At 35.5% G+C, this 24070-nt stretch overlaps 1 protein-coding gene across 1 annotated transcript in view; it reads right to left on the bottom strand.

Moving 5' to 3' along the window:
• Positions 1 to 5866: 5866 nt before the first annotated feature.
• LOC107559059 (leucine zipper putative tumor suppressor 1-like) overlaps positions 5867 to 24070 on the bottom strand; it is a 19014-nt gene continuing 810 nt past the window's right edge. Inside the window, exons 2-3 of the mRNA XM_016242795.1 lie at positions 7317 to 7808; positions 5867 to 6484 (exon numbers count right to left, since the gene is read on the bottom strand). Coding sequence (XP_016098281.1) covers positions 5867 to 6484; positions 7317 to 7670 — 972 coding nt within the window. The 5' untranslated portion in view covers positions 7671 to 7808. The remainder of the gene's footprint in view (positions 6485 to 7316; positions 7809 to 24070) is intronic.

Below are 24070 nucleotides of genomic sequence, written 5' to 3'. Positions count from 1 at the left end.
CTAATCGCTCTCGCGGTACTTTGATGTCACTCACAGAATGGTCTGTGCAGTGCTGCTTCAAGTCCAACACCTATTGTGTTTTATTAGGAGATGCACAACAGTTCTTCTGTAGCTTTATAGGTAATATTTTCACATACACAATTGACCAAAATCAGACAATATTGTGTCTAATATATACCACAATATTAACTTCTTATTATTGAATTGTTGTAAATAAATATCACGTTTGCAACTGGGCAGTGTTCAAAAAATGCTGGGAAATCACTTCATGTAGCCCTACAAGAGTGATTACTGATAAACTGTCTGAAAAAAAAGAAAGTCACATTTTAGAGAAGAAAAAAATCACCCACTGACTTTCAAAGCTGCTACATAGTAACGACTTTCTACTTCGAGGACCTTGATAGAAATGTAGTGGAGTGAAAAGTATTTTGTTTTATTGTGTTATTACTGTGTTAATCCTGTGTTATGCCTGTGCTATTCCTGTGTTTATTACTGTGTTATTCCTGTGTTATTGCTGTGCTATTACTGTGTTATTAATGTGTTATAACTGTGTTATTACTGTGTTATTCCTGTGTTATTCCTGAGTTATTCCTGTGTTATAACTGTGTTATTACTGAGTTATTTCTGTGTTATAACTGTGTTATTACTGTGTTTTCCTGTTATTTCTGCTATTACTGAGTTATTTCTGTGTTATTTCTGTGTTAACCCTGTGTCATTAATGTGTTATTCCTGAGTTATTTCTGTTGTTACTGTCTGATTTATGTGTTATTACTGTGTTATTAATGTGTTATTCCTGTTTTATTACTGGGTTATCACTGTGTTATTACTGTGTATTTCCGGTGTTATTTCTGTTGTTACTGTGTTATTCCTGTGTTATTTCTGTGTTATTACTTTGTAATTTCTGTGTTATTACTGAGTTATTTCTGTGTTATTACTGTGTTAATCCTGAGTTATTCCTGTGTTATAACTGTGTTATTTCTGTGTTATTACTGAATTATTCCTGTCTTATTACTGCGTTATTACTGTGTTAATACTGTGTTATTTCTGTTATTACTCTATTATTACTGTTATTACTGTGTTATTCCTGTATTATTACTGAATTATTCCTGTGTTATTTCTGCTATTACTGTTTTATTCCTGTGTTATTTCTGTGTTATTACTATGTTAATCGTGTGTTATTACTGTGTTAGTCCTGTGTGATTCCTGTGTTATTTCTGTTATTACTGTGTTATTAATGTGTTATTCCTGTGTTATTACTGAATTATTACTGTGTTTTTGCTGTGTTATTTCTGTTATTAATGTTATTAATGTGTTATTCCTGTGTTATTGCTGAGTTATTCCTGAGTTATTCCTGGGTTATAACTGTGTTATTACTGTGTTATTACTTTGTAATTTCTGAGTTATTCCTGTGTTATTACTGTGTTAATCCTGAGTTATTCCTGTGTTATAACTGTGTTATTTCTGTGTTATTACTAAATTATTCCTGTCTTATTACTGCATTATTACTGTGTTATTACTGTGTTATTTCTGTTATTACTCTATTATTACTGTTATTACTGTGTTATTCCTGTATTATTACTGAATTATTCCTGTGTTATTTCTGTGTTATTACTGTGTTAATCGTGTGTTATTACTGTGTTAGTCCTGTGTGATTCCTGTGTTATTACTGCGTTATTAATGTGTTATTCCTGTATTATTACTGAATTATTCCTGTGTTATTTCTGTGTTATTACTGTGTTAATCGTGTGTTATTACTGTGTTAGTCCTGTGTGATTCCTGTGTTATTACTGCGTTATTAATGTGTTATTCCTGTATTATTACTGAATTATTCCTGTGTTATTTCTGTGTTATTACTGTGTTAATCGTGTGTTATTACTGTGTTAGTCCTGTGTGATTCCTGTGTTATTACTGCGTTATTAATGTGTTATTCCTGTATTATTACTGAATTATTCCTGTGTTATTTCTGTGTTATTACTGTGTTAATCGTGTGTTATTACTGTGTTAGTCCTGTGTGATTCCTGTGTTATTACTGCGTTATTAATGTGTTATTCCTGTATTATTACTGAATTATTCCTGTGTTATTTCTGTGTTATTACTGTGTTAATCGTGTGTTATTACTGTGTTAGTCCTGTGTGATTCCTGTGTTATTACTGCGTTATTAATGTGTTATTCCTGTAATTTTGGTTGTCACTGTGTTATTCCTGTGTCCTTTCTGTGTTATTACTTTGTAATTTCTGTGTTATTACTGAGTTATTCCTGTGTTATTACTGTGTTAATACTGAGTTATTCCTGTGTTATTCCTGTGTTATTTCTGTGTTATTACTGCGTTATTACTTTGTTATTCCTGTTTTATTACTGAATTATTCCTGTGTTATTACTGTGTATTTCCTGTGTTATTACTGTGTTCTTCCTGTTATTTCTGCTATTACTGAGTTATTCCTGTGTTATTTCTGTGTTATTTCTGTGTTAATCCTGTGTTATTACTGTGTTATTCCTCAGTTATTTATGTTATTCCGGTGTTCTTACTGTGTTATTCCTGAGTAATTTCTGTTATTACCATGTTATTACTGTGGTATTTCTGTGTTATTTCTGTGTTATTCCTGTGGTATTTATGTTGTCACTGAGTTAATCCTGTGTTATTTCTATAATTAATGTTAATTTTGTGTTATTCCTGGGTTATTACTATGTTATTCCTGAGTAATATCTGTTAGTTCCATGTTATTACTGTGTTGTTTCTGTGTTATTTCTGTGTTATTACTGAGTTATTTCTGTTATTCCTGTGTTATTTCTGTGTTATTACTGCGTTATTACTTTGTTATTCCTATTTTATTACTGAATTATTCTTGTGTTATTACTGTGTATATCCTGTTTTATTTCTGTTATTACTGTGTTTTTCCTGCTATTACTGAGTTATTCCTGTTTTATTTCTGTGTTATTACTGTGTTAATCCTGTATTATTCCTTGGTTAGTCCTGTTTTATTCTTGTGTTATTACTGTGTTATGCCCGTGTTATTCATTTGTTATTACTGTGTTATTCCTGTGTTATTAATGTGTTATTTCTGTGTTATTACTGCATTATTCCTGTGTTATTCCTGTGTTATTAATGTGTTATTTCTGTTATTACTGTGTTATTCCTGTTATTTCTGCTATTACGGAGTTATTCCTCTGTGATTTCTGTGTTATGACTGTTATTACTGTGTTAATCCTGTGTTATTAATGTGTTATTCCTGTTTTATTACTGAACTATTTCTGTGTTATTCCTTTGTTATTTCTGTGCTATTACTGTGTTATTAATGTGTAATTCCTGTGTTATGCCTGTGTTATTCCTTTCTTATTACTCTGCTATTCCTGTGTTATGCCTGTGTTATTAATGTGTTGTTCCTGTGTTTATTACTAGGTTATTGCTGTGTTATTACTGTGTTATTAATGTGTTATTCCTGTTATTTCTGTGTTATTACTGCATTATTACTGTGTTATTACTGAGTTAATCCTGTGTTATTTCTGTTGTCACTGTGTTATTCCTGTGTTATTAATGTGTTATTCCTGTTTTATTACTGAATTATTTCTGAATTATTTCTGTGTTATACCTTTGTTATTTCTGTGTTATTACAGTGTTATTACTTTGTTATTCCTGTTTTATTACTGTGTTATTACTGTGTTATTCCTGAGTTATGTCTGTTATTATCATGTTATTCCTTTGTTTATTACTGTGTTATTACTGAGTTATTCCTGTGTTATTACTTTGCTATTCCTTTGTTATTATTGTGTATTTCCGGTGTTATTTCTGTTATTACTGTGTTATTCCTGTTATTTCTGCTATTACTGAGTTATTCCTGTGTTATTTCTGTGTTAATCCTGTGTTATTACTGTGCTAGTCCTGTGTGATTCCTGTGTTATTACAGTGTTATTAATGTGTTATTTCTGTTATTACCATGTTATTACTGTGTTCTTCCTGTGTTATTTCTGTGTTATTACTGAGTTATTCCTGTGTTATTTATGTTGTCACTGAGTTATTTATGTGTTATTACTGTGTTCTTCCTGTGTTATTTCTGTGTTATTACTGAGTTATTCCTGTGTTATTTATGTTGTCACTGAGTTATTTATGTGTTATTACTGTGTTCTTCCTGTGTTCTTCCTGTTCTTCTTGTCATTTCTGTTTTATTCCTGTGTCATTTCTGTGTTATTACTGTGTTAATCCGGTGTTATTAATGTGTTATTCCTGAGTTATTGCTGTTATTATTGTGTTATTCCTGTTATTACTGAGTTATTCTTGTGTTATTTCTGAGTTATTCTTGTGTTATTTCTGAGTTATTCCTGTTTTATTCCTGTGCTATTTCTGTGTTATTACTGAATTATTACTGTGTTATTACTGTGTTAATCCTGTATTATTCCTTGGTTAGTCCTGTTTTATTCTTGTGTTATTACTGTGTTATGCCCGTGTTATTCATTTGTTATTACTGTGTTATTCCTGTGTTATTAATGTGTTATTTCTGTGTTATTACTGCATTATTCCTGTGTTATTACTGTGTATTTCCTGTTTTATTTCTGTTATTACTGTGTTATTCCTGTTATTTCTGCTATTACTGAGTTTTTCCTGTTATTTCTGTGTTAATCCTATTACTGAGGTAATCCTGTGTTATTCCTGTGTATTCCTGTGTTATTACTGTGTTAATCCTTTGTTATATCTGTGTTATTACTGTGTTATTAAAGTGTTATTCATGCAAAGTATGTTGCAGCTGTTATTTCTATGAAATTATGTTGTCTTTGCTATTCTGTTACTAAAAACATTTTTCACTGTTTATCCTATTTTGGCACAATCCCTAAACTGAACTTGAGTACTTTTACTAAGGGCACCCATCTCACATGAAATTGAACTATGTAAAACATATTCTACCTGCCTTCCTGATATAAATTACTATGAATTTGATATGGTAATTAATACTGAGACACTAATTTGGGCAAAAAGCACTAATGACTTGTTTAAGACTCGAATCTTACAGCTGAGGACATGTAACTCGACTTGGACTTGCCTGTCTTGACTCGGGACTTGACTTGGGACTTGTCTGTCTTGACTCGGGACTTGATTCGAGACTTGAATGCAAAGACTCGAGATTTACGTGTGACTTGCAAAACAATGACTTGGTCCCACCTCTGTCTTATAGTTGTACAATTTATTTTATACTTATTTTGTGTGCCGTTGATGATGACTAGCATTGAAGATTGTTAGAAATTGCTACTACATTTAGCTGCTTTATGAGATAATACAACACAGTTACATTTCCCTTTATTCTGTCTGGTAGCACAGGAATGCTAAGAACAGGATCAAAAATACAATAGGTTATTTGTCTTGTCTGACTTATGCACCTGTGTTGCAGATTGATGTCATCACTGGCTCTAGCAGTTGCATTGCCTTTATCAACTTTGATTTTGAATATTGTTTAGGTATTGTGCCACATGTCGCTTGATGAACTATAAAATAACTAACTGAAAACAAACTGAAACAGCATTCAGAAAAAAATCTTAATTTATTTACTTAAAATAAATAAGAAATATACAGCATACATGCATTTAAATGCATCTAGAAACAGCCTTACACCCCACAACCACCCTGCACCATCAATAATATGATTATCAGTTTGTTGTTATCAAATCAAAACTCCTGGAAGCTCTAGGGATGATAACTTACAAGGCAGCTTTTTGGGGGCTTTTGTATGATGAAATATTGGGTAGCAAATTTGTGCAATGAAAAATGGAAACAGTCTCAGTGCTGCCCACCTTAATCTTAAAAAAAGGAAAAGTTGTCCTGTGAATGATTAAGTATAGTATTGTATTACATCTAAGTGCTAAGGGAGAATGCACTACTCTGTTATCGCCATCTTGAAATTGTAAATCTATGTTCCAGAAGCAGTTCTTGGTTTCCAGAGAAATCCATCTTTGGCTCGGTGGATGAAACAGTCAGTGCTGCAGCAGTTATTTCTCTGTTCATACTTATTGCTGCCGCCACACTTTCGCTTAGGACACCAATAGATCTCGTATTGCCATTAGTCGACTCACTGTTTCTGTTTGTTTCACAAAATCCATTGGCCCACCCGTTTCCACCGTTAGTCCCACTACACATCCAACTGGATCCAGAGTTTACATTTATCCCTGCTACACCCCCCTGTGGGTTCTGAGATGTGTCCATGTTTTGGGCAAGGCCTCCGTGGCGTGCCATGTGGTTATTTGATGTGCTTAGGTTGTCCATCTGGCTGCTGCCACTGGTGCTGTGAGTGGGCAGGCTGGACATAGAGTTCCTTCCAGAGTCAGAGAAGGTACCAGAATTTGTCTCCAGCTTGGGGTCCTGAAGATCTTTTAGCTTGTCTATAGGACTAATTCTCTTGCCCAGGATAGTGCTCAAGCTGTTATGAGTCTCCACCGAGGAACTGCTGCTTCGAGGAAGAACGAGTTTGAAGGCGGTGGGTCGAATTAAAGCATTCTCTTTACTCTAAAAGAGAGAGGACACAAAATATTATTTTAAGAGTATTTTTGGGATTTGAAGTGCAGTACAACCAATTGATCATTCACTCATGTTTATGGCAGGACACAAATCCATCTTAAAACCTATCGATCAGATGCTCTCAAAGTAATTACTGGCATAACTGCCAGGGCATTACAACAAAACATTTTTTCAGAAATGATTGATCCACAAGATAATCTCAAGAATCCTTTCCTTTTTTCTTATTCCTCTCCCTTATTCCGTCACTTCCTCTTACTCATGGTAGCAAGTTTACCCCATGGTTTAGCATGAATTTCCTGACCAAGTGAAACTGGGCTCATATTCCTAGCAAGATTTTTCATAAATGAGGCTATTCAGGGAAAGAGGTGCTTGCATGCTTGCAACTGCCACACCGCCATTGGACCAAATCTCTAGAGAGATCAAGGCATTCTTACCTCGTCAATCTGGAGGTTTAATTAAATGGAGCAGACACCGCTAAGCTCTTAGCGAAAGCGTCAGGGGCTGGTGGGGATTACTTAGCATCAACTATACTTGACTGTTGTTTAATTTTTTGTGATAACAATGTCTGGGGGATGGGCCATCTTTTGATTTTGGCTGCTTTAATCTGAACTGAGCATGAGTTTTGCAAAGCAGACATTTTGCTTTGTTTACAAGTTGTACTGCTTTAAATTGGGGTTTTATAGGACTGAAACACTACACAATAATATAGGCAGTGAATAAATTAAACTCTTGATGATATGTTATTTTGGCAAATAAAAATGAACTTTTTGTAGCCCATGCCTCGCTTTGTTTATTCTCTGACTGACTCTAGTTCTGTTACCTTTTCTAGTTTTCCAGACAGCGGAACTAATTCTGGTGGCCCTCCTCTCCTGTCCACCTCATTGTCCATCTCAGTTGTTCTTCCTTGACTGTCTTCAGCTGTATTAATGTTAGCAGTTCGGGGCTTGTTGCTGACTTTGATGTAAAAGAAGTCGTCATTTTTGCCTGAATGATAGCTGACTTTTGAGCTGTTGTTGGTGCTGCAATGGTCCTGAGAGAAGCCATACTTCAGAAGGCCATCCAAGCTACGGCCTGTTTTCTTAGACTGAAGCCCCTTTTTGACTTTGTTTTCAGAGGCTTTGCAGTGTTTGCTGTGGAGGCTATGGCCTGATATCAAACTGCTGACACTACCCATGTTTCCTGGGACATCTGGAGAAAGCAGGTGGTGGTCTTGGTGGTGGCAGGTGTGTAATTACAGAATTTTAATGATGGAGGAAGGTCTGATGGACTCATAGCCTTGTGTGGAGATCCTTCTTATTCCCATTTGGGAAACCTGGTAAAACATGGATTTTAAGAAATGTAGTGAGATGACTCCTTTAGGCATTAGAGCAGTATAGTCTATGCAGAATTTTCTTAATGTTTACTTTACTTAACGTTCACTAGGTCAGCAAACAAGTCCTACAAAACCAGGAACTACAGTATTTTTTGTTGGCTCTTTGCCCACATGGGATACAATGGGGTAGACCTAATGGCAGTTACCCATAATATCCTGATTTACAATATGGAGACCATACTGAAAGCATGCGTTGAACAAGTACCAAGAACACCCTCCTCTTTGACAAACAAAGGCAAATGCAAGCTTGAAATTAGTGTGACAGGTCAAACATCTATTCATATTACTTGGTCAGTAGGTCAAAAGACCTGCCAATTACTTTTTTTTCCTTCTTGTCAGGCTACCAGAAACAATGAGTATGTTTCCATGCACTTTGATTTTGATTTTTGCCGGACTAAAACAACAGCTATTTAAAATGTCATGCTTTAAATGCTTTAGTCTAGTCCAACGTACCGGTCCGATTTTTGTGAAGTTAGACAAATAATGTGATTGAAGATTTGCTTCATCCAGCATGTACACACATCAATCCATTACAGCTGGCTTCTGTGTTGTGGCTTGTGCATTGTTTATTTAATCTTTCAAATATATATTAAATCTTTAAAAATATTTGATTTGCCATGTATAGTTTGACAGACTTTAGCTCAAACATAATGGTGCATGTAAACATGCATAATGTTTTTGCATATTACATTACATCAAACAAGCATTACTTAGAAGGAAAAAAAACAAGCTTACAGTACATATTAGTGTAGATATATAAGGTTCCATATGTTGGACATAATATGGGGTCCCACTAGGGAGATGGGACCTGTCAGTCACCTGACAACAGTTCAAGAGTATCAAAGGTCTGTCAACAGCTACTCAACCTTCTTTTATGATTCATATGTGCCTAAAGCATATATTACACATCCATAATCAACACACCATGCCTTCCATCTGTCTTTCAGAGCAGATAGTGAGGGGCTTCACGAACAAAAGACCTGCCACGATCATCACACGTGGCTTTGTATAACTGGCCTAATTGTGATTATGTGCTGATATGTTAAAGGCTTATTAGCTAGAAAGAACACAGCAAATATGCCAGCTGTTTCTTAATTATTAGCGTCACATTATGAATTTATGCTTTCCAAAGAAATTTTTTTTAATGTTATTTTGTTGTAACTTTGCTGCCTCGCAGCTGGTTTTAGATAAGAGAACCATAAATGCAACCAAATCTGTGTTTGTTTCTGATCTCTGTTTCAAAATAAAATAATCAAATAAAACAGATATTGTAGAAGCATACATTAGTAAACACTGATTCAATTGTTTGCACTCCGTTACCATTGCCAGAAGGATGATATTCCACAAACAACTCAATTATCATGCATGTGGTTTTCAAATAATTAAATAAGATTATTCAACACTACTTTTGCATTTTTATAAATAAATGCATCTGTTTCAGCAGAAGGACTTAATGGCTTCAGGCAGCCCTTTGGCAGTCCCTTACAATGAAAAGCGATCTCATCAGTGTCTTTGTTTAATAGAGTCACACATATTTTGTCCTCGAGGCATGCCAAGCAATGATGTAATGCTAATACTCTTCTTTTATGCAGCACTGCAAATGAATCGCAGTGCTTGACATTATTATCAATTCACACGTTCTGTTACAACACCTAATGCATAGTTGTCATAAATTAAAAATGCAACGAAATCCATTTAAAACAACTTGCATAAATCACTGGAACAAGCAAACTGTTTTTGTCAACCCACAGAGCGTATTTTTTGTGATGAGTTTGCACTTTTCATTTTGTATGCTAATTGCTAAATAATAACAAACATGAACATTCATGAAAAGCAATGTTTAGCAATCTCTGTATGCACTGCATATTATTATTGTATTATTTGTTCATTTGTAAGGTACAAAACAATCAGCAAGACTCAAGTCAAACATTGCATTGTGCTTTGACACATGCACAGGCATCACTTCCCAACATGTGATGCAGGTAAACAATCTCAGTTGGAGCGTCTCAATATCTGTCTGCCATCTGTAACCCGAAATCACCTCTTTACTATCAAGTTCAAAGGCTTACCGGAATAAAATAGATGACAAAATGACACTTACTCTCCAAACAAATAAATCCACAGACGCAGTGTTTGTGAAATCTGAATCAAATCTCCTTCGCATGCTCTCCGTGGCGAGTCAGAATGTGTTTGTCCTTGAGTGAACCACTGAATACTCTATAGTCTGCCTGTAGGCAAGAGTCTACCATGCAAAGGGGGCGGATCTTATCACCATTCACCAGTTTTTTTTTTCTCTTCATATCTTTTTTTGGAATAACCGACATGCAAATGTTGCTGGGATACGGGACCCCAGTGTCCCCTGGGGTCCCTTGGGGCAAGGAGGGGGCAGAGACCATTACACCTCTTTACATAAGACGTGTGCCACTAAAGAGATTAACTCACTGCTGCTTACAATGAGCTGCTTGCCCCCCTCTGTCACACTCACTTTCTCTCCCGCTCTTTCTTACACCTCAACACTAACACCATAACACAATCACAATACGCAAACATATGCACAAGTTTGAGTAGCTTTTGTGACTCTCACTCATTTTTTATTGGTTATCTTTCACCGTTTTCTGTACAAACACACACTTCTCCCAGTTGGCTCCCTTTGCTTCCCTCCCCTCCTCTCCAAACTGCCCTGCACCCACTCTGAACAAACACCCCTCCAGGAAAAGAAAGAAGAGCTTGATGTTCCCTCCCTCCGTCTGTGTCTTTGTCCACTGAAGTGTGCCTGTTTCGTGTGAGGTTCAGTGAGCTTGAACATTTATTTAGGCTGAGTGCTACATTTACACCATAAAATAAATGACTCTCTAACTACCTCTCAAAAAGAAGTGTGCTGCCGTAAAATGCAGAAGGCGTCTTTGTGCAGATGTTCCTGTTTGTAAAAATCAACATTAAAATGCCAAAGCAGTCAAATATTTTAATAGCCTCCAAAAGCAGTTGAACACGTTTAAATTACCCTCTTGATACTTTCTTATTGTAGTAGTCAAACACAAGTGGCCCTTTGGCTTGGAAGTAGTCTATCTATGAAAAGTAAATCTTATAAGAAATAACTGATGAAAATAGGTCTTTATATTTACAATATTTGTAAATTTATCTAGTTTCAGAAATGTTTTTTTTTCTTTAAAAACGGGACAAAACCCAAGCTTTTAGGCTTTTACAAGAATATTCGGTCCCACTTTATATTAAGTGGCCTTAACTACTATGACTTACATTTAAATTAATCATTTGGTACAATGCACTTATTGTGTACATTTTTAAAATGCCTGCATGTAATTACATGTGTAATTAATTTCTGTAATTACATTTATAATTACACTGTTAACCCACCCTTAAACCTACCCATACCACCAAACCTGTCCCTAACCTTACTTGTTTCCCACCTCAATAGCAGCAAATTTGCAATACAGTATGAACACAATAAGTACATTGTACTTAATTTTTGATGTAAGTACATAGTAGTTAAGGTCACTTAATATAAAGTGGGACCGGATATTCACTTCAAATGTTAATTATAGATTTGTACAATATAAATTAAATTCAGCACATTTGGTTTGTAAGTGTACATTTGGATACTATTTTTGTGACTGTTCAAGGATTTTCAAGAAATTATCATAAGCAGTTTTTCCCAACAATTGTTCTAAACTCTTGTTCTAAAGTCGTCATATAAGTGTCTCTGAAAACGATAAAAATATCTAAGAGTAAACTCAAAATGACATAAAATCCACTACACAGCTATTGCTCTGCACCAATGTTTCTGCATCTGTGTACATTAATCTGAAGCGCAAAATCAGCACCGTGGGGACCAGAACAAAGAAGGCACACTTTCAGATAATCAATCTGGCTGTGAAACTCTATCCCAACTCTGCGAATGCATCCCTTTGTCCAAAACACCAAGGTTGAAAGAGTTGTGTTGTTTGGAGGGAACGTTACATTTGGAGTTAGCAAAACATTTTACATGCTGCTCTTGAGGGGCATAATGCTTTTTTGAAAGGATTTGCATGGTTCTGTCGCACCACGTCCCTTCCGAGTATTAATTTCATTGCACCCCGACAAGATGTTATTTTGGGGGTAAAGTTTGTTTGGCAAGACCGCAGCAGAAGGCATGGTATTGATTCTTCAGATGCTCTTTGTAAGTGCTTAGTGGAGGGATCAATGTAATCAATATGCAAAAACAGGACGTAGCCGTGGACAATGGACTGGCACATTTGCAAGTGTGCGAGGAATCAAAGGTCGCCCAGTCTACGGCTGTGGCCCCTCGGGACAGGGTGCACAGACAGCACATTGAATAGGTTTCTTTAAATTATGAATGTGGATTTAAGTGTCTAGGAGTTCCCAGAGGAGTTGTTGTTTAATATGGTATCTGGCTATGAAAGTGAGAGGGCAACAGTGTAATAATGAGATATGCATATATGCATAATGTCATAGGCCCTTATTGGTCACTTCAGAGTAGTACCACTTTTGATTTATGACATCTTCCGTTTCAGTTAGATGCAGTTCTCAGTCTTAATCAGGCGATGACTGCTGTGAGCAAATAAATTTGATTAAAATTAAATTATTATTTTCTTACTTTTTTTCTCACATGATTCCTATATATATTTTTACCACTACACACTTAAAAATAAAGGCTTTTTATTGGATTTGTTGGATCCATGAAGAACCTTCAACATCCATATAATCTTTCAATTTATGAAAAGGATCTTTATAACGGAAAAAGGTTTTCTTCAGATTATTAAAATGTTCTTCTCACTCAGAAAAACATGGTTCTTTCAAGAACTGTTCACTAAAAGTTTTTTTGGAGGGAACCCTAAATGGTTCTTCTATGGCATCACTGTGAAAACACCCTTTTGAAATCTTTGTTTTTAAAAGTGTAAAAAACGTTTTTGCAATGAAAAGGTTCCATGGATGTTAAAGGTTCTTCTTCATGGAACCATAAATGTCAATAAATAACCTTTATTGTGAGTTTAGCTGGAAGTTTATGGTTTGTGGATTACATTTAATATCTATGTAATAACTGACACTTTGCCCTATTAGTTTAGATCTTGTGAGCTTAACTTTCAGATTTTAGCCTTTGTAACCCTGGTGCTCATTCAGACACTATTGTAATCACCCAGCAGTGGGACACATGATTTACAGTTTGTTGGAGAGTAGGTAATGCAGACTTTGGCTCTTCATGCTCTCGGCTGTTGTTTCATTGTTCTCAGAGACAGATGAGAACGATATGACCTAATCATACAGTCAATGAGCTGAGCTCAGCGGGAGCGCGACAGAGCAGCCGTGTGTGTGTGCGGGAGGGGCTTGCTGCTAATAGATGCTTAGATGTTATTGAGGTGGAAAGTCGAGCTGCTTTAATTGGCCATGAAAGACCTTTATCACAGACACTGGGCCTCTTTTGGGAGTGTATGTGTGTGTGGTTTTGTTTCCCTCAGACGTTCCACTTGTTTGTCAACCTATGCGGGACAAAGACGTCCTATGAGAAGTGTGGCCAGAAGACATTATCCAACGCATGGCCAATCCATTACTGCATGCATGTATAAAGACTCGGTTCGGGCTGTTGTACTGTAGAAGATTTACTGCAGTCTAAACAAAGCGTACACTACTGCACTTTACCACACCTGGGACTGCCAGATGGCACATATAGACTTACATCTGCACTGTTAGGAATCTTTTTTTTTTTTAAGTGTCCCTTTCATGGTACATATGACCATTTTGTGTCACTTTGGGCTGTTACTTTGTGTGTGGTACTAGATTTCATGCAGATATTTAAATCAGATGATTAGATATATTTTTTGGATGATATTGATCTATTGAAAATTACAATAATGAGTTACAGTCAAAAACAGCAACAAATTCATACTGATAAATCAAGAAGTAAAAAAAAAGGTTTGGAACATGACACTTACTCACTGTAACTCAATAAACTAACACTAGAAACAGTGGCACAGTTCTGACAGGTGATTTCCTGGGAATTGTGAAATATTATTGCACTTTTAAGGACTGATCAGACCTGTCTGATCAGAGTTGTTCATGGCGGGTGTGAATATAATATGTATACTGGAGAGGAGCCAGGCCTCAGTGTCCCGTGGGAATAATGTTTCTCAATCACACAATCGGCTATGTGCCATAAGATCATTATATTGCAGCTTCTTCCCAGCACATGAACTGATAGTAACTTAATTTCACTATGACTTCATGCCATTCATTTACACAATTTTGGATGATCTGTTACATCCAAAATGAGGCTCGGTTAAGTATTTACAGATGATTAATAAGCAGGTTTTGAGCTGAAATAAAATAATTTATTTAGTTGTTTGTTTGTTATTTGTCTCACTTTCACTTTCACATTTATTCTCCACTTCAGTCTGTGTGTGTAATAAACTAATGTCATCATGCATGTTTTAAAAACATTGGATGTATGATGTTGTCTTACGGATTCATCCGTCATCTAGTCCAGGAGTCTTAATCGGTGGTATATTGTGTGCAGCTGCTAAGGGTCTGTGGGGAATAGTCTTGTTAGGCCCCTCTCTCTCTCTGTCCCTGTCCACCAGCAGATGTGATCTTATCATTCCTGATCAAGAAAAAAACTGAGCACAATGACCATCTGGAGCAAAGCCCGTCACAGTGTCCCAAGCTTTACACATCAAACAATGTGCCCCTGTTAATTTTCTCTTATTAGCTTGCAATTTGTGTATAATCAGTAATTGGTTTTACAGCAACGGGTTGTTTTTTTATTCATGTGTTTTTTTTTTTTTTACTACATAATGCAGCAAAATGTGGCTCTATTAGATAGTTTACACAAAATTTAAAATTCTGTCATAATTTACTAATCCTCATTGTTGTTCCAAACTGGTATGACTTTCTTTCTCCAACATTCTTCAAAATACCTTTTTCTGTGATTTTTATCATTATAGGGTGGTTGTGTACATACACTGCCAACGCACATTTCAGTTCAAACAACCTGTAAAAGTGCATGTCGCATCCGATGACCCCTTTAAATTACAGGTTTGGAATGACTTGGTGGTGAGTAAATGATGACAATATTGGTCATTTATGGGTAAACTATCCCTTTAATGGTCAAAATCATACTGGGTTCACTTGCTTGTGTTCTTTGGCATGGACGTAGAATACGCAGGGGACGTGGGGACATGCTCCCCCCCCACTTTTAAATAAAACGTAAATTCACACTTTTTTTCGGGCAAGCTGTCATGCAGTGAATGTTCATTCATACTCGAAGCTGGAGGGCACTCTTGCTCAGAAAGTCCAAAACAGACTCACAGAAGTAATAACTTATGATGTGTCAGGAAATGCCTAATATGGACAAAGGCATCCCGTTATCGCTGTAACTAAGTCATTACCTAAGTCATTTCCAGGTAATACATAAATAAAATACACAAATAATGCAGTGCTAACTGACATAACATTTATTACAGTAGAAAATATATAGTTCAGTCATGAAACTCTAGATGGCGCATTCTGACGGGGTGTTAACGTAACTGATGATATTCAGAGAGTTAAACGACTTGACACAAGCTGATTGGTTCATGCTGCATATGCAGCCAATGAGCTTACTGCCTTGCATTTAAATAGCTGGCTAGCATTCACTTGAGATTCCTGCAGCGCGCTTTCAGAGTTCTCTGAAACCCTCCACCTTCCCCAGCTCCACCTGTATAGATCTGCTACGGGGTTATTTTATATGCTATTTGTGCAGCAGCAGCATATCTTAAATACTCATGGCACCGTATCGCCATATGCAGTGGCAGTAGCAAGTTCCTGTACTTGCTTGCAGCAGCAGCAATAATCTACAATTACAGCAATGACCAACAGCAGCAGCAATTCAGCAGCAGCGTAGCAGATCTGTTCCGCCAAGACCAAATGTATTAACATTGTCATATCCATCACCATGCTAAAATGTTCAGAGAGTTGTCATGATTGAACTATGATTTTATTTTTTTGTTTGTATAAACCGATCAAACTGGGTGCAATCAGTGTAAACAGCTGTGTGCAATCCGTGCTGAGTGCAATAAATGATGGGATATGTAGTCCGGAGAGATGTGCAACAGTGTGTAGTGCGAGAGTCAATGAAATTGGAAGTTCATGGACCGGATTCGTGACAGTACAAGAGTGAAAACATGAATTAAAAATGAACAATAGTATATTTATTAACATTAACCTAAATTAATAAATGCTGTAAATAATTCTTATTAGTTTTGTTAGTTCACTTTTTCTTTAAAGAAAAACTTTTAACACTTTAGTGACCAATTCTAGTTGCTTATTAGCATTATTAACATATTGACTGTTTATTAGTATTGTAATGCACTTATTCCGCATGACCGTATTCTACATCCCTAATCCTACCCAATACCTAAACTTAACAACTAACTTACTAACTATTAATAAACAGTAAATTATGAGTTTGAGGCAAAAGTTGTAGTTAATGATTTGGTAATAGTGAGAATTGGACCTTAAAATTGTGTGACCAAAAAAATAAATAAAACAGCAGATAAAAATACTTTGCAATGTCAAACATGATTATTTCTGTTCATATATACACAGAGCCAATTTTGATGAGCACATTTCACTGAAAATAATGCTATTTACACAAATCTCCATTCTATTTTTATAGGAAGTTCTCAAGCTAACTGAGAAGGCTGAGCTTAATGGAGGGTCAGCTGGCATAAATAATCCACCAATAAGATTTTATTTACCATACAGAACATCTGTTAGGTACTAAAATGCATTATGTATTCATCATGACACTTCAAGTCTCCATGGCAACAATAAATGAAGACTTTTGTAGGCCATTATTGATGGCTTCAAATTCCGGGCATTACCTTCTTTAATATACACCCCAACAGTGCACTTATCTCATGCTGGATAATCTGAGATCTGAGTCCTGAGAGAAGTAATTGAATTGTACATAAAGTAGGTTACAGAAGGAGAAACATTTTAGCAGGATTTTTATATTAATTCTTAAATTGTACTGAGAGCAACACACACACACACACACACACACACACACACACACACACACACACACACACACACACACACACACACACACACACACATATGTAGCTACCTCTCATTTTACACACACACACACACACACACACACACATATGCAGGAATCCCATTGGTCATATTTTTCAAACTCAAGCTCTCAGCCACATCTGGAGCAGTAGAGAGTAAATGCACTCTTGAAATAAGAACTCTCAATGTCAAGGGAGATGCATTACAGTGATGGAGTGAATAATTCAAAAGGAAGGACATCTCCTCCTCCAGCATCACTCACAGCACTTTCTGACCCACTCTCTTATGCACGCTGACCACTTAGAGGCCTTAAGTGATACGCCTTCCTTTGAAAGTTAGATTTCGGGTATAATTGTGCAGAGGAGTAATAAATCACAGCCATTATCTATGAGAAACAGCTCTTACTCTTTCTCTTAGTTCTAATGACTTTAGACACATTGTGTCTAATATTATTGTCAAATTATTTAAAAAAAAAATTGCACTTAATTGCATGTACCAATATTTGTTGAGCCCCCAAATGAAGAAAAAATCATAGATATTGTGAAATCATTGAATCAGCATTACACAAAGTATTTTTAATATTCAATGTGTTGTCTGTTTTATTTCCATATCATTGAACATAAGCTTATCAGTAGTACTGTTCTGTCGCATATCACTGTTTTTCAGTATCTCATGCCACGGCTGTAGTATTTTTATTACACCACGTCAAATTAATAGTTATTCAATTTTGAAAAATGTTTCTCAATCCTACATTCTACTCTGTTTTGTTCCTTTCTATTAAGCTGATTTTACATGAAATGTTGTCGTTTTTGTTTGTTTTACATGGTTTTAAACAACAACAACAACAATAATAGTAATAATAATTGTATTAATTGATTTTTTTATTCATTATTTTAATCATACCAAATTAATGCATTACATTTTTTAGGCCTAATTCCAATTGAATCATTGCAAGGTTATTATTTTAGCTTAGTTTTAAGTTCTCTTGAACTCTGGTTCGATTTTGTCCAGTTTTACCAGAGTTTTTTTTTGTTTGTTTTGTTATTTATTATTTACTAATGTTTCTCAATCCTACATTCTACTCTGTTTTGTTCCTTTCTATTAAGCTGATTTTACATGAAATGTTGTCATTTTTGTTTGTTTTACATGGTTTTAAACAACAACAACAACAATAATAGTAATAATAATTGTATTAATTGATTTTTTTATTCATTATTTTAATCATACCAAATTAATGCATTACATTTTTTAGGCCTAATTCCCATTGAATCATTGCAAGGTTATTATTTTAGCTTAGTTTTAAGTTCTCTTGAACTCTGGTTCGATTTTGTCCAGTTTTACCAGAGTTTTTTTTTGTTTGTTTTGTTTTTTATTATTTACTTTTTTTTGTATTTTAGGGCTTCCAAAGTTAGTGTGCCATTTAGTCTCATTTAACCATCATGGAATATTATTATTTAAAAATGATTAACAGTGTTAAATAATTTTTCAGCAAGGGCAAGTGTATTGCTATCTAGTATGCAGGTAACTTAAAACTTTCAAATTTTATAATATATCATGCATCAGAAACTAAAATTAATTTGTGCCATTTTTATTTTAAAATTAGTTTAGGAGTCATAAGAAGTATTTATTTTAATGGGAAAAATTTACACTAAATTCAAATACATTTTAGCAATGACAATGAAACAAAACAATTAGTAAAAAGTCTTACCACATGTTGTGTGAGAGAAAGGAAAATATAATGATAGTGGGTTAAATCAGAGACCTCCACCAGTGGCCTTTGACCTTAGCTGTTTTGGATAAAGGTGTGTGGGAGACTGATTGAAAAAAGACAGAGGAGGGAATGATGGAGGGGGAGTGGAATCTGGAGTGAAATGAAGGGTGTGTAGGTTGGATAGAGTGAAAGCGAGCTCAGCTGATTAAACAACCCAAGACTGTTGCCAGCAGCAACACAGAAAATGAAACAGAGCTGTAATGATGAATCATAAGGTTATCATTAACTTAAGTCATTACAAAAACGAGAACTGGAATTGGAAATGGTTTAGCTAAATAAAACAACAGAATCAGGAGAAACTGACTGAAACTATACATGTGGAGTACAATGTGAATGAAAACGAAATGCAATTCCTGAGAAAATGACTTTGGTTTTAGTATTTTTTTAGTCGAGCTTGTCTTCTATACATATTCTGCTCATTACAGCCAGATGGTGTAGTTATGATATCAACCAGCAGGGGCGAAAGGAGCCATGGTAACCAGTTGACCCTTGACCCCTTGATTTATTCTGTCAAAAAGAGCAGTGCAATTACACAGGAAGGGAGCATCATGTAATTAGCATCGTCATCAAATTATGTTATGACACCTGCAAAGGGCGACGGATAATTAGCTTTCTTGTAGCAGATTCCACACGGGCCTGCTGATAACTTTGATTTTTCTAAAGTAAAATAGTTCCATACTACTACTAATAAGAGTAAGAAAAGATGAGGAAATGGCCTTCTTTGATTTGAAGAATGCAAAGATGGGCATTAACCATTTATTTCTATTATCATATATTTCTGCTTTGCTAGGCTTGGATTGTCTTTGGAAAAGTGATCGGATGTCATCAAGCATCTAGACTCTTGTCTCTGATTGATCTTCGTTGTCTGGCTCCTGGTACGTCAAAGACTCCCTGAAAGCTTAGAAGCCTCTGGAATCTGTCCAAAAGAAGTTTTAGAGCCCAGTGTATCTGGGAAATATACGCTCTATCATTTTCATGAAATATTAACTGATATGCTCTCCTCTGTGAACGAGCCCTGACAGATAGAGACAGCACAATACCATTTCCATTTCTAGATATTTTTTAAAGGGGTCCTATTATGCTTTTTCACTTTTTGAATTTTAGTCAGTGTGTAGAGTGTATGTTTGGGCATAAAAAAGATCTACAAAGTTACAAATCTCAAAGTCCACTCCAAAGGGAGATATTTCATTTAAAAAAAAATCACTTTTCAAGAACTACAACTAACGGCTCGTTTGGACTACAGCGTTTGTTTTCCGGGTTTTGCAATGTCACAAAGCGGTCCATTAGAATATAATTAAAATAATTACCGCCTACGGAAATTCGAATGGTTGTGGGGTGGGGAGGGGCGAGGTCGTGGTTAGAACACGTGGTTGAGTGCATCAGACAAGACGACGATGAAGAAGAAGTGCTGCTGTATGCTTTTTCACTTTTTGAATTTTAGTCAGTGTGTAGAGTGTATGTTTGGGCATAAAAAAGATCTACAAAGTTACAAATCTCAAAGTCCACTCCAAAGGGAGATATTTCATTTAAAAAAAAAAATCACTTTTCAAGAACTACAACTAACGGCTTGTTTGGACTACAGCGTTTGTTTTCCGGGTTTTGCAATGTCACAAAGCGGTCCATTAGAATATAATTAAAATAATTACCGCCTACGGAAATTCGAATGGTTGTGGGGTGGGGAGGGGCGAGGTCGTGGTTAGAACACGTGGTTGAGTGCATCAGACAAGACGACGATGAAGAAGAAGTGCTGCTGTAGTGTCAAGTTTTTGCCATGTCAAAGAAATGCTGTTTTTTTCACCCCCGTGCCTTTTGAATTTCCTTGCAGAAGATGTTTTCTACCTCGCTGGGCGTTTTAATGCAGTTATTACACATGCACCTGAAAAATTATGTATGTAAATATGAAAATGTTTTTATAAATTTGAGTGCATCAGACAAGACGACGATGAAGAAGAAGTGCTGCTGTAGTGTCAAGTTTTTGCCATGTCAAAGAAATGCTGTTTTTTTCACCCCCGTGCCTTTTGAATTTCCTTGCAGCAGATGTTTTCTACCTTGCTGGGCGTTTTAACGCAGTTATTACACATGCACCTGAAAAATTATGTATGTAAATGTATGTAAAAAAGACGCTACTCGCTGGGCGTTTTAATGCAGTTATTACACATGCACCTGAAAAATTATGTATGTAAATATGAAAATGTTTTTATAAATTGAAAATGATGTAATCTGCAGAATTTACACTTCAATTATGAGACTATGGTATAAATAAATGTAATTGTATAAGAGTTTCACTGCAATTCATGTTATAATGTTATAATTAAAGAACAATAAACATAATACATATTACCGTTGCATTTAAGCGGTTGATGACATCGTATCTAAAATGTGATTTAGCACACAAAAAAAAAAGACGCTGTGTGTTTCGTTGTGAAAGTAAAACTATTTTGTTTGGTCTTCCAAAAGAGGACACGACTAGAAATCAGTGGTTAAGTTGTATTTACAGCACTGCTCCAGAACAGTTCAACCCAAATATTCAGATGTGTGCAGCACATTTTACAGAGGACTGTTTCCTGAACCTGGGAGAGTAGCCTTCAATGCCATCTGTGCACAAAGGTTGTTTCTATAAAGTGGGGCAATTCCAACTTTGCAAGGACAGTCTGGCGCTTCTGAATCACAGTCTATAAGTACGTATTCATATTTAAATAATTTGCCACTGATGATTCAAACGCGAGTTTTGAGCAGTGTAGAGTAGCGCTTGTTGTTTGTCATTTCTCCGATCACAAATGCAGACATGGTTTTATGTTTATGTGGTGCGATACGGAACGCGTAAAAACACAGTATAAGTCATTATAATCCGTAATTATGTCCCCACTGGATGGTACAAATGCCTCGTTTGTAATGGGTTTTATTGGTTTTGTTTCGTCGCGCCGGGACACGCCATCGCAATATGGTAAGGGGCATAACATTTCTGTCACATGCTTGAGGTATTCGGCCAATCACAACGCACTGGATAGCTGGCCAATCACAGCACACCTCGCTTTTCAGACCGATGAGCTTTGTAAAAATCGATGCGTTTCAGAAAGGCGGGGCATAGAGGAGAAACAATAATGTACAGTATGTGGAAAATAATGTGTTTTGAACCTTAAACCGCATAAACACATTGCATTACACCAAATACACAAAATAATGTTCTTTTTAGCAACGTCATATGACCCCTTTAACTATACCAAATCTGATTACATATGCAAAACTATATTGTCAAAATCAGCTTCTCAGTGGGTTTTCTGAACTAACTAATTAGGCTGGTTTAAGGTCATGTCCAGCAAACACTAATCACAAAGGTTTCTTTGCAAAAGTTGGAGTCCTATGTATGCCACTAGACCAGGGTGTTGTTGTTTTTTTTGTTGAAGTTTTTGAATCCCCAAGCAGAATGATGTGTGGCACACTGTTCTTAAAATATAAAGACATCTATATATCTATAAAGACGATCTATATTATGGTTTAAAAGTTAGGGGTCAATATTTAATTTTTATTTTTTGAAAATAATAATATGTTTTATTTTTTACAACAACAATCATCATCATCATCATCATCATCAATAATAATAATAAAAATAATAATGCTTTTCAAAAAATGCTTTTATTATTACTTTTTTAAGAATGCATTAAATAGATACATTTTCTATTTGAAATGCATGCTGGTCTTTTGAACTTTCTATTTATCAAAAAACTCAGAAAAATATGTATCTTGACTTCCATAAAAATATTAAGCAGCACAACCGTTTTCAACATTGATAATGATAAGAAATGTGTCATGAGCATCAAAGCAACATATAAGAAGGATTTCTAAAGGTTCGTTTGACACAAGCTGAAAATTCAGCTTTGCCATCATGCAGTGAATGGGTGCCGTCAGAATGAGAGTTCAAACAGCTAATAAAAACATCATAATAATCCACATGACTCCAGTCCATCAGTTACCATCTTATGAAGTGAAAAGCTATGAATCAATTCCATCATAAAGGTGTTTTAACTTTAAGCTTCTGGCCAAAATATGAGTCCATAATCCATAAACGTTTCCTGCAGTGAAAAAGTGAATCTCCTCTCACAACAAAATCCACAAACATATTTGTGTAGAACTTCTTTGGAATGTTTTCACTTGTAAACAGTACTTGATCTGTGCATATTTCTCTCCTTATTCAGACAAGGCAACTTTTTCTCAGGAGGAAGTGTTATGGATTAGAGACTATTTTAGCCGTAAATAATGGTTTATAGTAAAAAACATTTTAATGATGGATTTGTTTCTTACAAACACGCAGCTTTGCACTTCGCAAGACATTAATCGATGGATTGGGGTTGTGTGTATGTGTATGAACATATCTTTACACACACATTCACACACCCACTCTCTAAAACTTGCCTGTGCAGATGTCCTGTTAAACCCTTACCAACGACAGTAAATCTATGTATCTGTTTCCCTGCCATTTCTGAGCTCAAGGACTTTTAATAAATGAACTGGTTTGAAGTAAAAAAGATCCTGTGCTCCCACATGTCTTCAAGTAGTTGTGTATTATCTGAACTTGTCTTGGCATGTAACAGGCTCTTGTGTTCAGATTGTAATTCTCTTTAGACAGCATTACCTTCCCCCAGTCTGCAGGTTCTTTGAAACCCAGGAGACAGGATGAGACACGCTCATTCGCCTTTTTTATGTCGGGTTATCATCATCACTGACTTTTAACTTTCTAATTATCATGTGACGAAGTTAAACAATATTGCCAATTGGTTCATGACATCTTTATGCATGTTTTGACAGGCAAGTTTGTGCTGTAAAAAATATAATTTATGATAAATGGTTACCTAACAATAACAGTTGATGGTTTAAGGAGATACAAAATGGCATACATAACACAGTTAACTGAGACAAAAATAAGCCTGTTTTGCAAGTATGCATTTTTAAACATAATTCATTGCAGTGTCTGTGGTCACTATGATCATGTTTGTTTTAAGCAGTGGCATGATTGTTTTGATTTTTGTCTCTGGAGGTTTTGCTCATGATTTCAGCAAGTTAGATTCATGTTCCTCACAAAGAACCTTTAATTTGTTTGTTTTTATATCATATTATGATTGTTTGTCCTGTTATCCTTCGTTTTCCCCATAAAAACACTTACATGATCATATTGTCACATGAATGGAAGTTCAGTTGGCTCTCGTTTAATTTGATTAGCAATAATAAGTCATCATTAAAAATGATTACACACCATAGTTTTGAACAACTGTCCTACACTGCAAAAACTTATTTTTTCCAGTATTATTGTCTTCTTTTCTTTTCCAGTAAGAATATTTTTCATCATGCATTTCACATTCTTAAA

Source organism: Sinocyclocheilus grahami, unplaced genomic scaffold (genome assembly GCF_001515645.1).
Source record: "Sinocyclocheilus grahami isolate Dianchi unplaced genomic scaffold, SAMN03320097.WGS_v1.1 scaffold673.1, whole genome shotgun sequence".
Classification (NCBI taxonomy): domain Eukaryota; kingdom Metazoa; phylum Chordata; class Actinopteri; order Cypriniformes; family Cyprinidae; genus Sinocyclocheilus; species Sinocyclocheilus grahami.
This window is presented reverse-complemented; position numbering and strand designations above follow the sequence as displayed.